Source organism: Phocoena phocoena, chromosome 4 (assembly GCF_963924675.1).
Source record: "Phocoena phocoena chromosome 4, mPhoPho1.1, whole genome shotgun sequence".
In the NCBI taxonomy this organism is placed as follows: Eukaryota; Metazoa; Chordata; class Mammalia; order Artiodactyla; family Phocoenidae; genus Phocoena; species Phocoena phocoena.
Window position 1 is genome coordinate 52,080,715 of NC_089222.1, and position 15,816 is coordinate 52,096,530.

Below are 15,816 nucleotides of genomic sequence, written 5' to 3' on the forward strand. Positions count from 1 at the left end.
CCATTTTTTATAACTATTCAAAATTTATCAGAGTTGGCATTCTCTTTGAGAGCCATTTGTATAATTTTCTTTCTGAATCTTGTGAATTCTGTCATTCAAGCCCTTATAGATTCCCCTGGTATTTCCTCCACTTTTTCCTGGCATACAAAAGTCATCAAGTCTCTGACATGAAAAAAGACTGGGAAACAACAGTGTAGATTAATTTAATGGTAGGAGCTCAAAAAATAGTCAAGATACAGTGTAGTTGTGATAAAGTTATCATGAGCGTTCCCAAGTGCATGGCCACAGCCATGAGGGGCCTGTCAGAGAGCAAGCACCAGGGACAAAAATGGGCAAATCCATCATGGAGGACTTTGTTTTCAGGTCACCCAGGCCCAGCAGTGAGAACGTGAAATTAAGAGTCTAGAAATTTTTATTCTAGCTCTGTTTTGCCACTATAACTAATCATGTGACCTTGGGGATATCATCGACCCTTCCTGAACCTGTTTCCTCACTTGACAAATGGAAATAACTAATGCCAGCCAGTTATTCATTGTAAAAATAAAATGAGATAATGTAAGGGAAACCCTTTGTAAAACCTGGAGTGCTACATACATATAAGGTATAACAAAAAATTATGGGGTTTTTTTTGTTGTTTTTTTGTTTTTGCGGTACGCGGGCCTCTCCCTGCTGTGGCCTCTCCCGTTGCGAAGCACAGGCTCCGGACGCGCAGGCTCAGCGGCCATGGCTCACGGGCCCAGCCGCTCCGCGGCATGTGGGATCTTCCCGGACCGGGGCACGAACCCGCGTCCCCTGCATCGGCAGGCTGACTCCCAACCACTGCGCCACCAGGGAGGCCCAATTATGTTCTTTAGGGTCTCATTTCTATTAGGGTTAGACTCCTCCTCCTCTTACTGGTGAGCCTCTAGGGTTTCCTTGGTAGGATCACCAATCCTCCTCTCACCCCACACACATTCATTCCCACCACTCCCACCACCACCCCTTCACTGACCTCTGCCAAATCCATGTCTCGAGCCCAGCTGTCTCTCTCTCTCTCACTCCCAAGCTCTGGTCTTGTATATTCAAACTATTTATGAACAGCTATCCTTAAACCAGTCCCATGGACACTTCAAAGCAAGGTGCCAAACTCTACCTTCACCCTCAGATATGCTCCTTTTCCTAATCAGGGTCATCATCACCATTCACCCAGTTACTCCAGAGTCTGTCCCAAGAGTCATCTTTGACTCCTTTCTCTCCTTCACTCCATATTAGCCTCCCACGCCCCCTCCATTAGCAACTCTGGTCAGCCTCACTCCAAACCAGTCCCATTTTATTAGTTCATGCCCTCCCCTCTTACCTGGATAATTGCTTCCAAGTGGTCTTTTGCCCTTGTTTGGTTTCTTAAACTCTAGTCTCTATACTGCCACTGAGAAAGACTGTTCTCAAACACAGATCTGAGCATGTGATTTCCCTACTAAAAATCTTTTTCAGTGGTTCCTTTCTTGGCCCACAGAGCCCTTCATTACCTGGCCTGTGCTTCCTTCCTACCTTATCTCTCTGACTTCGGAGTTTTATGCTCCAGCCACTCTGAACCACTTTTAGAGACTTAGCTTGTACCATCCTCTCCCACTGGAACAATCGCTTTGGCTGGAATGCCTTTTTCACCCTCCTTTCTCTCCCTCTTCTCTTCCCCACCTCTTCCACTCAGCTAGCTCTTACGGAAAGTCAACCTAGCACAATGGTTGAACTCTTGAACTCACAGTAAGACAGGCTTGAGTTATATCGTGACTCCACCTCTTACAAGCTTTGTTATCATGAGCAAGTTACTTTTCTTTACAGTTCAGTTTCCTCCCTTGTAAGATAAGGAAAATAAGAACGTCCATCTCATAGAATTATAGCATGGATTAAATGAATTGCATGTAAAGCACATAGCACAGTATCTGGCACAGAGTAAATGCTGAGTTATATCCTTAATAGATGTTATTTTTACCATAAATGCTCAACCTTGATAATTCACAGTAGAAATCAATGTGAAAGGGAGACATCTGTTCCTAATGCCCAGGTTAACATTAGATGTCCTTTTTAAGGCTCCTATAGCAACCCCCAAATGCCTCCATCATAACTCTTCCTCTATCAGTCAAGTGCACAATCTGTAACTGTCAGTAGGTTTGTCTCCCGTCACTGGACTGTAAACTTCTCCAGATGAGGTGTGTGTCTTATTCTGTTTCACCAACTCCTAGCATTAGGGTTCAGTTAATATTCATTGAATTAATGATGACTTCTGAATTTTAATTTTGTTAAGGATAGAATATTAAAGTAGGATTTAAATTTCATTTTGGAAACACTGAAAGATAGATTGTTAAAATTTCATAATAAGACAGATTAGGTAGGGAATATAGCTAGGTTTGCCACTTGGAAATTTAATTATATGTCTTAATTCTTTATAAATATAAATGAAGAAGAAAATAAGTGATAGTTCCCATATAGTTTTACTTGGCAGTAAAAGTAAAAATATGCTCACTAATTTAAAAGAAGTAATTGTACATTAATAGAATGTTTAAGAACAATTATTACACTTTCACACCTCAGAGAAATGTTTTCATATCAAGCTCAAGCCACATGTTAGAAATAGGATGTCCCATTAAAATAAAGTAATAATGATGGCATTTCTGTGCTCAGGGCCATATTTGTAGAGTTCTGGGAAAAATAAAAAGGAGAATTATAAATTAGGTATTGTCTTACACACTTGTAGCTGATTCAATCTGACCTTGATATTTGATTGGATTCACCGGCAGGTACTGTCTACCGAGACCAACTCACATTGAGCACCTGTCAGAACTAATGCTGATTAAATACTGTGCCCTTAAGCTATTCTTAAAGCCATTCTGCTGCCAGGTGTTTAAAGAAAATCCCATTAAATCAGCTAAAAATTGTGCTTAGTGAAATCTCTAATTTAAAGTTAAATTTACGTGACAGTAGTAAACATTCCAGTTCATGAGTGGTTATGAAAAAGGTTACCAAGTTGGAATTCTGCATGGCATCCAGCTGAGCTGTCATTTAAACCATACCCACACAGTCCAAAGGCACATGCACAGAGAATTCAGGTGAGGTCACATTAGATTTCAACAAGTTTGGAGATATTTTACGGGATGAAAAACCTTGCTCAACTAGTCCAAAAGCACTGCCATTTATAAGAAATAAATAAAGTCAGCAGAAATACCAGGTTCAATAATCTCTCTTTTATATTATGTCATCAAAAAGATACGTAGGGTAAGAACTAGAAAGCTAGGAAATGATCGAGGTAAGACAAGCCACACTCTGGCTCTGAATTCTTTTGAGATACCATTATTACCTTTAGTCACCATCTTTATCACCCCTCTGAACTGTACATAACCACTCCCTCCTATGAGCTTCTGAAAAACTTGTCAGCTCTTGCTTTTTTTACATTTTATTTTATTTATTTATTTTGGTTGTGTTGAGTCTTAGTTGCGGTTCACGGGATCTTCACTGCAACACGCAGGATCTTTCGTTGCAGCACTCAGACTTCTCTCTAGTTGTGGTGCAAGGGCTCCAGAGCACATGGGCTCTGCAGTTTGTGGAACACAGGGTCTCTAGTTGAGGGGTGGGCTCAGTAGTTGCAGCACACGAGCTTAGTTGCCCCACAGCATGTGGGATCTTAGATCCCCAACCAGGGATCAAACCTGAGTCCCCCGCATTGGAAGGTGGGCTCTTAACCACTGGACTACTAGGGAAGTCCCTTGCCTTTTTAATAGCTGTATATTAACGTGGCTTCTCATCGTACTAGACTGCAATTTCTTGTAGGTCAGACTCAAACAGTAAGCTTTCAATCTGTGTTACATCCAAGTGACTGAGCGTGAAGCCTGCTATCGTGATAGCTGTCAAAGGATCCAGGATGTGTTTTTAAAAGAAATGTATATATAGGGTTGGCCACAAGGTTCTTTTGTTCAGTTTTTCCATAAGATGGCTCTAGTAGCGCTAAGTTGTCTTTAACTTCACTCGAAACAATTTTGTTAGATTGTATTGTGACAGCTGTCATATCAGCGTGCATTTTTTAAAAACTTATCAAAATTGGTGAATTTTCATTTTAATATTGAAGATGGAAGAAGAAAAGCTACACTTTCAGCATATTATGCTTTATTATTTCAAGAAAGGTAAATATGCAACTGAAACACAAAAAAAGATCTGTGCAGTGTATGGAGAAGGTGCTGTGACTGATCAAACATGTCAAAAGTGGTTTTCAAAGTTTCGTGGTGGAGATTTCTCACTGGATGATGCTCCACGGTTAGGTAGACCAGTTGAAGTCGATAATAATCAAGTCGAGACATTAATTGAAAACAATCAATGTTATACCACATGGGAGACAGCCAACATACTCAAAATATCCAAATCAAGCACTGAAAATTATCTGCACCAGCTTGGTTTTGTTAATTGCTTTGATGTTTGGGTTCCACATAAGTTAAGTGAAAAAGAACCTTCTTGACCATATTTCTGTGTGCAATTCTCTGCTTAAACCTAACGAAAACGTTTCATTTTTAAAACAAATTGTGATGGGCGATGAAAAGTGGATACTGTACAATAATGTGGGATGGAAGAGATCATGGGGCAAGCGAAATGAACCACCACCAACCACATCAAAGGCCGGTCTTCATCCAAAGAAGGTGATGTTGTGAATACGGTGGGATTGGAAGGGAGTCCTCTATTATGAGCTCCTTCCAGAAAACCAAACAATTAATTCCAACAAGTACTGCTCCCAATTAGACCAACTGAAAGCAGCACTGGACGAAAAGCGTCCAGAATTAGTCAACAGAAAACACATAATCTTCCATCAGGATAAAGCAAGACTGTATGTTTCTTTGATGACCAGGCAAAAACTGTTACAGCTTGGCTGGGAAGTTCGGATTCATCCCCCATATTCACCAGACATTATACCTTCGGATTTCCATTTCTTTTGGTCTTTACACAATTCTTTTTTTTAAATAAATTTATCTTTTATTTATTTATTTTTGGCTGCATTGGGTCTTCGTTGCTGCGTGCAGGCTTTCTCTAGTTGCGGCAAGCAGGGGCTATTCTTCGTTGTGGTGTGTGGGCTTCTCATTGCGGTGGCTTGCTCTTGTTGCGAAGCATGGGCTCTAGGTGCTCGGGCTTCAGTAGTTGTGGCATGCAGGCTCAGTAGCTGTGGCTCATGGGCTAAGTTGCTCTGCAGCATGTGGGATCTTCCCGGACCAGGGCTCGAACCTGTGTCCCCTGCATTGGCAGGCGGATTTTAACCACTGCCCCACCAGGGAAGCCCCAAAATTCTCTTAATGGAAAATTCCCTGGAAGACTGTAAAAGGCACCTGGAACAGTTCTTTGTTCAAAAAAGATTAAAAGTTTTGGGAAGATGGAATTATGAAGTTGCCTGAAAAATGACAGAAGGTAGTAGAACAAAACAGTGAATACATTGTTCAATAAAGTTCTTGGTGAAAATAAAAAATGTGTCTTTTATTTTTACTTAAAAACCAAAGGAACTTTTCCCCAATATTTTTGGGAATTCCCTGGCAGTCCAGTGGTTAGGACTCGGTGCTTTCACTGCCTTGGCCGGGGTTCAGTTCCTGGTCAGGGAACTAAGATCCCACAAGCCATGCAGCACAGCCAAAAAAAAAAAGAAAGAAAGAAATCTATTTTCTTCATAGAACAATTACTAAAATATTAATCACATTGATATGCATTGCACATCAATTCTGCTTTAGAAGTAGAAAACCTCCTACAAAACAGTTTTAAATTAATTTCTTATTCCATGTTCATTGTAGAAAAACTAGACTATACAGATGGGAAAACTGAAGATATAATCTTATGGCCCAGAAAAAAAAAACACTATATTTTAAATTATATCCTTTAGCTCTTTCTATACATCTATATATAGATATATAAAACTGTATGTTTTGATAAATAGGTATTTTAAATGGGATTACAGCATATATGCTGTTTTGTAGCATTTTCCCACTTAACACCCAGTACAAATCATTTGTAGACCATTAAACTTTATTTTTACAATTTAAATTATTTTACTGCATAGTTTCCAAAATATGGGTTTACCATATTTACTTAATCTCTTATTGTTCTTAAATTCTTTTAAATAACTGCAGAAAAAAGAAGAGAAAGGTTGCTGAATGCTCCCTCATATTTCTCATAAATGGCAGTGCTTTTGGACTAGTTTAAAAAGATTTCTGTACCACCTGTGAAATGTTTCTATCTTTATAGCTACAGCTTTGACTATATGCATAATTACTTAAAATAAATTCATCCAGAGGGATTTCTGGGTCAAAGAATAAATGCTTCTACAATTTCTGATGGATATTGTCAAACTGCCCTCAAAAAAGTTGTTAAAATTTACATTTTCTCCAGCAGTGTATACTTCTCAATATCTCTACCTGTACTGGGATTACCATTTTTTAAAAAATCTTTGCTTGCACGGCATTTTGAAATGTCTTCAGAACCTCCCCCAAACTCCCTCCTTTTGCTCTTCTCGTCTCCCGCTGCCCGATCTTCATCTAAACTCTCTCCACTGTCCTTTCCAGATCTATTTTTGTTTGTGCTTTTCCACTGCTCAAGTCTTACAATGGCTTTGCTATAACACTGAAAGTTGCCTAGCTAGTATTTTAACCCCTTAGCCTCTTAGAGCCAAAGTATCAACCAACAAATCTGATAAACTAATCCATGCTAATGTTAAGGGGCTCATTTCCAGCCACATGCGTGAAATATAACTCGAGCAGTTTAACAAAAATATATTATCTACGTCAGCAAGGCATTTATTTAACTTGCAGGGCAGTGTTCTCAACTTTGCTGCACATTGACGTCACCTTGGGAACTGTTAAAAATACTGCTGCCTGGGACTCATCCCCCAAAGATTCTGAATCAATTTGGTATACTGTGTGACTTGGGCTTTAGGATTTTTGAAGCCTCCCTAGGTGACTCGAATGTAGCATCTGTGTTTGAGATGACTTAAGAAAGATCCTAAGTAGTTTCTTCTTACATAATACTGCAGGATGCCAAGGAAGAAGAAGTACAAGGAACATAATCTCAATAATCTGACTCATCTGCAGAAGATAAAGGAGATTAGAAGGGGCAGCTAGGGGTGAATCATTTGCCAATGACAACAGGATAAGAGTAGCATTCACCTTCTTGGCCGCGTGGCATCTTAGTTCCCAGGGACCGAACCCGCACCCCCTGCAGTGGAAGGGCAGAGTCTTAACCACTGGACCACCAGGGAAGTCCTGAGCAGTCACATTTCTTGATGCTAGGCAGGTGCCTGCTGTATTAGGAAGTAGGCCAAGCCTTATCTTTGAAGTATTGGTAGCCTTTGTAGTTAAGCTAATCAACTCAAACTAAAATGATTTGGGTAACAAATGTTATGCCATGCAATTTAGTGACAGCATTCCAGGTTTCATTCCAGGAGGTAAACTACTTCCAGATTGCATTTGCTTTATTGTTTCAACAAAGTTGGGCAGTACCACAGATTTTCCCCACAACCCATAGTGGCCCTTTGGGACAACTCTTAGAAGAATAACTACAACCCGTTCTAGCCATTTAAATACATTATAGCACTCTCACAAAGTAGCTATTAGCCCTATTTTACAAGGAACGCTGAGGGTCAGAGAAGGTTAGTAAATGGGCTGGCCTCAGAGCCAGCAAGTGGCCTGGCTGAGGTGGGATTCAGGGAAGCAGGACTCTTAACTTTAACAGTCATATTCTATTTACTACCAAGTGTCAAGCCATGTTTCCTTTTCCCCAGGACAATTTGAAGTGACATTGGTAAATTGCCTTCCTGGGTAGAATATGCTTCCTTGTGGTCTGAATGATCTTTCTGATACTTTACAATTCAGAAGACAACTGATGAGAGCCACTTCTGTGCTAACCCACCTCCGGCCAGTGTCAAGTAAGGACACTCTGTTACCTTATCTATCTCTGTGACCTGGCATTACAAACATTATCATTCCCAAACACCAGCTGAGAGCATACTCTGCAGAGGACTGTAAGATCCAAAGGCCTTAATGGGTTGGCTGCTTACTCTGCAGAGGACTGTAAGATCCAAAGGCCTTAATGGGTTGGCTGCTTCGTTGGGGGAGAAAAGCTTTTTTCCAAACCTGGCCTTTCCCAAATTACTTATGATAGGGAAGTTTTCCTTGGTGACCAGAAAAGGAAGAATAATTTCTGTGGCCATCATAGTAGTTTGACTCTTTTTTTTTTCCTGTTTTTCTTATTATTATTAGTCATTATTCTTTTTATTGTAGAGGGTCATTTAAGCCACCCAGGTAAATACCATTGTACCCGAGAATCTTTAAAGGGTTTTACTCCCCAGCTACATAATTTCTGGAGGAAGAGAGTGATTGTAGGGCTTCCTGTACAAAAATTGCCTTTCTTGGAGCCAATGCTAGAGAAGGGAATGGTAATTCTTTCACCACGTCAACACTGTAGTAAGCAGGAGGGAAGGAAGAGGCTCTATAGCCTCAATGGATCATACCTAAGAGACAAGAGGGGACTTAGGGGTGGAGAATGATGCTGGATTCAAGAAAAGCAAAGTCCTAGGAATGTGCTACAATACCCAGTTAAGGGACTTTTTTTTTTTGCAGTACGCGGGCCTCTCACTGTTGTGGCCTCTCCGGACGCGCAGCCTCAGTGGCCATGGCTCACGGGCCCAGCTGCTCCGCGGCATGTGGGATCTTCCCGGACCGGGGCACGAACCCGCGTCCCCTCCATCGTCAGGCGGACTCTCAACCACTGCGCCACCAGGGAAGCCCAAGGGACTTTTTGATAGGACAAAGCTTCAGAGACTATGTAATCCTACACACAATTAGAACGGACAGGGAAAAGGAACATAGACCCTCTAGGAAAATCATGGTTTTTTTTTTTTTCTCTAGTTGTCATTCTTGAAAGGAGTTTACCAAAATAACCCGAGATTAAAGCTCAAGGTTGGGGGAAGGGAGGAGACTCGGTTTTGGAGGAGGGTTAGGAGTTTAGATAGAGCAGGATGCTTAGAAATACTGTTCAGTCATAGGGCTCAGTCTTGACTACAGATTGTAGCTTAGATTTTAGATTGTCTGGCACTGAAAATAATGCCTCTTACATAGAATAAACCAGAAAGTTACATTTTCCTGTCTACGGGGTTAAAGAAATACACACCCGTGACACAGTAGAGAGAACTGTCACCCTGCCAGGGTAAGCCAGGGTATCCTGGCTCAGGCAAAGGTGATCTCCACGACAGTTAAAGACAAACTAAATTCTGCAGGGCAGGCCGGAAAGAAATGCATCACGCAAACACCGGCTGCCACTGCCTCTCCAGCCAGCCAGGTCTCCTGGCCTCTTTTCTTGGGCTGAGCTGATGGATACCACGCATGAAAAGCGAGATCTGTGCTGTTCCCCAAGTACTTGGAGGAGCCCAGCCTGCTGCCCCCGGGAATGGGGGGCTCCACTGTCGGGGACATTGGGAGGTCACCCGCGCCCGAGTCTGCTTTTAAGGTGGCTTCACTCCCAGGAACCAGAACCCGTTTTCCGAGAGCCTTCCTAAAACATTTAACTCACTCTCTGCCGCCCTCTATAGGAGAACAAAAATGGAGGAGGGGTGGTTTATAAAAGGCTGGAAGATCCGTTTCTGGCGCTGCAAACCAAGAAAGAGGGGGACATTTAGGAAAGACGAAGGATTAAACAGTCGTCAAATTCTATTCAAGAACTTCACCTTCTCCATTACCAACACAGACTAAGAGACACACATAGACCTAACCCTCAGCTAGCAAAGAGGCGAATGCGACACCTTGAAAATGTCAGCCTGAACCACCTTAAAAAGCGATCGCATCATTGCGTTAGAAAAATTTGTATTCTCGTGGGACAAGGTCCGGAAATTCTGTTTCCCTCTTTAAACATTGCTTAAGAGAAGGGAGAGAGAATCGGCGCTGGGCTACGTCTCACCACTTGCTGTGCGCTCCGGAAAGTGGCGTCCAGCAGCATCAGCTTCCAGGGGTCGGACACGGAGCTTGGAAGGGGGATGTAGATGTAATAGGCGGCCAGCGCCACCAGGGCGGTAAGCAGAACACACGACGACCTCATCCTCCCCCGGATCGGCTGGCCTGCCGGGTTGACGAGGAGGAAAAGGCTATGCCACCAAAGACCTCAAGCAAGTTTCTGCAAGGGCCAGCAGCTCATTCACCGGTTTCTTACATGTCCAGGAGCCAATCAGAGGCGGCGTCGGGAGGAAGTCGGAGCGCTGACGTGCCCCCTACACTGTGTCCTTGCAAAGTGTTGCAGACTCTTCAGGTCTGAGAAAGCTCTGGGGCTGTGCTGGGCGCAGAACAGCGCACTCCGGAGGACACAGGTGTGTATTGCACCCTTGTGACCAAGGGCTCCCTCCTGAAGGTTCCCAAACGGAAACACGCCCGGAATAGTTTCGGTGTGATGAGTTTCTGTCTGTCCAAACTACGTGGGCCAGTCTGACTCAAAATGGAGTCCATGTGAGAAAGATAATAAAATGATAATCATAAAAATCCACTGTCTTCAGCCAGATTTGCAATGGAATGTAAATTCTAGCTGTTATGTGGTGAGAGAAAGTAACAAATTCTTATAGCTCAAGCAATGCTAAGCCAGTAATACATCTAGCACCCAAATCTTGGTTTCCAGATCTCATTCTCCAATAAAAGGAACCATGACTCTTTGCCATGGCACCGTGGAGAAAAGCCTGATTATAGGTCTGGGACAGGTAAAGTACAGGATGAACCTGTTGCTCTGTAAGATAAGGAAGTGCTAAAAAATGATGGGAACTGGTCAAAAGGACACAGGCGGCAGCTTGAAGGGTCTCCCATGGCTAAAGCTGGGATAATTTTAGCATCAAAATAAATAATAATGGATTACAAACCATTGAATAAAATAAATATCTAGGAGTCTATACTAATATAAATAAATAGGGAAACATCACGTGAAAAAAATTCTTTCAAGTGGGTTGCTGGTAACAGAAAAAGCATTTGAATCCAGATTTCCTATTAAAGATGGGAGTAGGGGAGGGGGTATAGAATGAGGGAGAGAGAGAGAGAGAGAGAGAGAGAGAGAGAGAGAGAGGGAGAGGAACTTCACCAGCAGAATTACAACCAGAGATCCAGAAGAAAAAAATTGGAAGAACTGTTTTAAGGAGGTGGTTAGAGAATAACTCCAAACTTATTGATCGAGGCCTTAAAACACCTGGTACATATACTTTTGCAACTTAATATAGTAATTTAAATTTAACCTAATCCAAAGTAATGAAATAATCATAAATTTGGGACTGAAAACGAGATTCTTGGGAGAAAGTTGGCTTCCTATTCAAAGTTTGGAATAAAACATTTATATGAAGGGTACACTTCAATGATGTTTCAAGCATTCAGGTTTGAGATCATCATTTTATCTTTCTTTGCAGTTACTAGTTAAGCATATAAGTCGAAACAGAAAGAGATATATAAGTTTGTGAGTGAATGTATGTGCATAAAGTTAGAAGCTAATGTCCACGGGTGATTACAAACAATCCCAGAGCTACCAACCAAATTGACAACTGGATTGATTCACATAATTTTCTTTCAGGTAATCTGTAAAATAATTCAAAGTTTTACCTTGTAGACTTTAATATTTTCTTCCTGGATTTTGATTATATTCACAAAATCATAGATCTTAGAGCTGATGACAAAACAAACAAACAACAACAACCCCACACCTGACCCATCCTTCCATCTTCAGCCAGTAGTTACAAGCTTGGTTTATAGATGAGTCTTTTGAGGCCCAGAGCAGCTTGTTCATAGTCTTCTAGTTTGTAAGTGATAGAACTTACAAACCAGGTTCTGTGGTTAACACTTTGAATGCATTAACTCCTGCCTCTCAGTGCTCTGTAGCTTCCCTTCAGCAGTGCACTAAGAGATAGAAACCAAGAAAAAACAAAGAAACCACTATGATTCTCAGTGCTTCTTCTGTAGATCTGAGAGTCTTTATAAAATGAAACCAATCTGAGATAAATTTAAACAGCTTCATCACTTGTTTCTAATACTTCATTCATTCCACAAATATACCTGGTCCACACTAGGAAATAAAGGAGTGGAGGCAAGGCAGTAAGGTCTCTGCTCTTTTTGATTTTGCATGCTTGGTAGTGATGATAGTTGTGGGGTGAGAGTAAGGAAAGTAGAGAAAGGAGAGCCAAACAATAGATAAATGATAACAATTAACAGACATGGAATGCTAACCACAAGCCAGGTTCTGTGGTTAACACTTTGAATGCATTAACTCATTTAGTCTTCACAACAATTCCTATGAAGTATGTGCTCTTATTCGGAAAACAGAGGCACTGAAAGATGAAGTGCTTGCCCCAAGTCACCTAGGTAGTGGGAAGTATAGCTGGGATTTGAGCCCATGAAGTTTGGCCCTTGTGCTCATGTGCTTTACTGCTCAACTCTGCTGCCGAGTGGTTAGGATTGGGAAGAAAATAGAACAGGGTAGTGTGATACCTTGTGGCTGGTTGCTGCTTTAAACTGGGTGATGAAGAGGACTTCTTTAAGGAGATGCCATTTGAGCTGACAGCTGAATGACTAAGGAGACAGCCATGCAGAAATCTAGAGGGTGGGGAACAAGTGCAGAGGCCCTGAGGTGTTAACGAGGTCAGGGAACAGAGAGAGTGCTGGAGAGGTAGGGGTAATGTGCAAGGGGCGGTAGAGCAGGCACAGTCAGAGAGGTAGCATGGATGCAGAAGGGTGGAGCATCTAGGACTGTGTGGGTCATTTTAAGGAGGTGGCATGGGAAGCCACTGAAGACTTTGCAGCAGGGGAGCAAGAGAATTTGATCTGTATTTGAAAAGAAGCACTCCAGCTGCAGTGTAGAGAACAGGAGGCTTTTTCAGTCATCCAGATCAGAGATGATGGTGGACTGGATGGGCAGTGTTAACGGTAGGACAGAGAGAAGGGGCAGATTTAGAATACATTTTAGAGATAGGGGAGACAGGACATACTCACAGGTTGTGAAGAGTGATAAAAGGAGAATAGTCAATAAAATGCTCTGCTTCTAAGGAAATAATGTGTGATTTGATGTTTAGGCAATTGACGTTTCTATTTATATAGAATATCTTAAATTCATTTTTATTAAGATCTCTTAATAATATGACATAATAATATCATTGCTTAACAGAATTTTTACTTTTATTACTTGAAATAATTTACCCAAAATGCCATATACTACGCCATGTGAAGTGGGCTTCTTCATCTAAGGACAAGCAGAACTTTAGTTCAGCAAACACTTACTGAGTCCTGCTGTCTACAAAGCACTGTGGTAGGTGCTGTCGTGATAAAAATAGTCCCTTTCCCACAAAACAATGTCCACTCTAGTCAGACAGAAAGTCAGATAAACTTTTTATTATTTGAAATATACAAATTCCAGAGCTATAGAGAGGAGGAAATCATGAGTAGATCTGTTCTAGAAGAGTGAGGAGTAAGAAGACCTACAAGAAAGGTGATGACTGAGCAGATTGGGCAGGTTGGACAGGAGTGTGCAGGTGGATATTAGGTAAGATCATCCCAAGCAGAGAGGAGAGCACACACAAAAGTCCTGAAATGTGGTATGAGCTGCAAGCAGTTCAGGTACTTCTTGGGTATCAAATGCAGGAAGGTGGAGAGATTAACCTGAAGAGTTAGGCAGAGGTCATGAGATGCAGGGCCTGGTGGGTTGTGCCAAGGAGTCTGAACATTATCCTCTAGGCAGTGGGGAGGCACTGGATGATTTATGTTAGAGCTAGTGACAATGGAGAGGGTATGCAGTCTGGAGGAGAGCAGGGGAAGCTGCTGGCAGTGTGTTGCTTCCAAGGTGTCCGAGAAAGATGATGCTATTGTAGTTCAGACTTACATGAAGTGTTGGTAATGGGGTTGAAGTGTCCGAAGAGATCTAAGAGGTAGAATCAGAAGGACTTGGAGAGGGAGGGAAAAGGTGATTTCCCAGATTTCTTGTTGAAGCAACTGGATAAAGAATGGTGGAAGAGTAAAAGATTTGAGGGAAAATGACAAATTCACTGGGGAGTATTTGGGTTTAAGGTTTCTATGGAACATCCAAGAAGAGATATTGAGTAGACTCCTAGACAAACAAGTCAGGAGCTCATGCGAGAGGTCCAAGCTAGAGATGTAAGTGTGGGAGTCTTCATCCTATAACTGAAGCCCTGACAGTGGAAGAGAGAGAAGCTAAGAGCTTGGGAAGTGCAAGGAAGAAAGCCAGGCCTGAGGGCCTTGACATTTACTGATTAGGAGAAGGAAGAGGACAAGTTGACAACAGAGGCCAAGAAGAAGTGGTCAGAAAGGGGACTGTCTGATCTAGACAACTGAGTAATGATGGATAGTGAAAGTGAGAGAAACTCATTCAGAAGTTAAATTTATGGAGTTTCCTAACTGGATTCTTGAAAGGGGAGAGAGAGGATGGAGTCAATAATGACTTCAAAGTTTCTGGTTTGAGTAATGTCATCAACTGACATAAGAAATATTGAATGCAAAGCAGGTTTGAGGGTAAGATGATGAGTTCAGCGCTGTGACGTACTAAGAATTATATTCAGCAACATCCTTATCAATATGATCTAGATTCAGTGTTAAATATTTGATTAAGGTCAAAGCCACTACATGATATGTTGAAGAAAATTAGTTTGTGAATTACTATATTTATAATGTATGTGCCTAATTTTCATAATCCCTCTACTGATTATGGTTTGAAGCTCATCCTTGATCTTGCCAATTGTGACATTATACTCTCTTAAGACAGAAAAACTTGGCTTGTGTTCAAAGAACAAAAGGAAGGTTTTTTTTTTTCTTGCAACCATCCTATATGGTATCATCCAAAGATCTATGACTTCACACACACACACAAACCCAGCATGGACCAGCCTATGGCAACTTCACAAAAACAGCTGTGATGCTCCTTGATTGGGAGCATCATATTGCCTCCTCTTCCCATCATAAACACACAACTCAGCAACAACAGTGACGTCCAATCTCCCAGTTTCCTGGATCTTGCCCTCAGTAATGTATTAGCTTCCTATTGCTGTTGTAATAAAGTAGCACAAACTGAGTGGCTTAAAACAACAGAAAGTTATAGTCACACAGTTATGGAGTCTAGAAGCCTAAAATCAAGGTGTCAGACATCCATGGTCTCTCTGAAGGCTCTAGGAGACAATACTTCCTTGCCTCGCTCATGCTACCTTCTGTGGTTGCTGGCAATCCTCAATGTTCCTTGGATTGTAGATGCATCCAATCTCTGCCTCTTGTCTTCACATGACTATCCCCCTGTGTACAGGTCTTTGTGTCTCATCTTCTTATAAGGACATCAGTCATATTGGATTAAGGGTCCTTTCTATCTCAGTGTGACCTCATCTTAACTAATTACATCTGCAACAACCTTATTTCTAAATGAGGTCATATGCTGAGGTACTGGGAAGGAAGAGAATTTGGGAAGGGTGTGTGGCACTATTCAATCCAGTATGGTACCCAAGAGTCAGATGAGTAATGGAAGCACATTAGCTGGGCATCCTGCCCCTTCCCCCACAGTGGCTGTGCACGTGGTTCCCAGGCCTCCTGAGATAGTTTGGGCAGTTCCTATACAGGTGATGTTTCCTTTGCTCATCTTCTGAAGCTCAGTCTTTTGTCTTTGGATTGACAAAGACAAAAAAACTGTCCTGTTCAGATTTCAGGCTGATACAAGAAGAGTATATGTGGGGAGGATTATGGCCAGTGGTGATGGCTGTTTGTAGAAACATGGCCATGGCACTTCTCAAAGAATCTACAGCGTGCATGCGCGTTCACACGCACACAC

At 41.8% G+C, this 15,816-nt stretch overlaps 1 protein-coding gene across 2 annotated transcripts in view; it reads right to left on the minus strand.

Moving 5' to 3' along the window:
• Positions 1–10,202, minus strand: part of NCEH1 (neutral cholesterol ester hydrolase 1) — a 61,884-nt gene extending 51,682 nt beyond the window's left edge. The window contains exon 1 of one of the 2 annotated variants that reach the window (XM_065876406.1): positions 9,943–10,202. In XM_065876406.1, the coding sequence (XP_065732478.1) occupies positions 9,943–10,080 (138 nt within the window). In that variant the 5' untranslated portion in view covers positions 10,081–10,202. The remainder of the gene's footprint in view (positions 1–9,942) is intronic. The other variant, XM_065876405.1, reaches the window with a different exon arrangement.
• Positions 10,203–15,816: the final 5,614 nt, after the last annotated feature.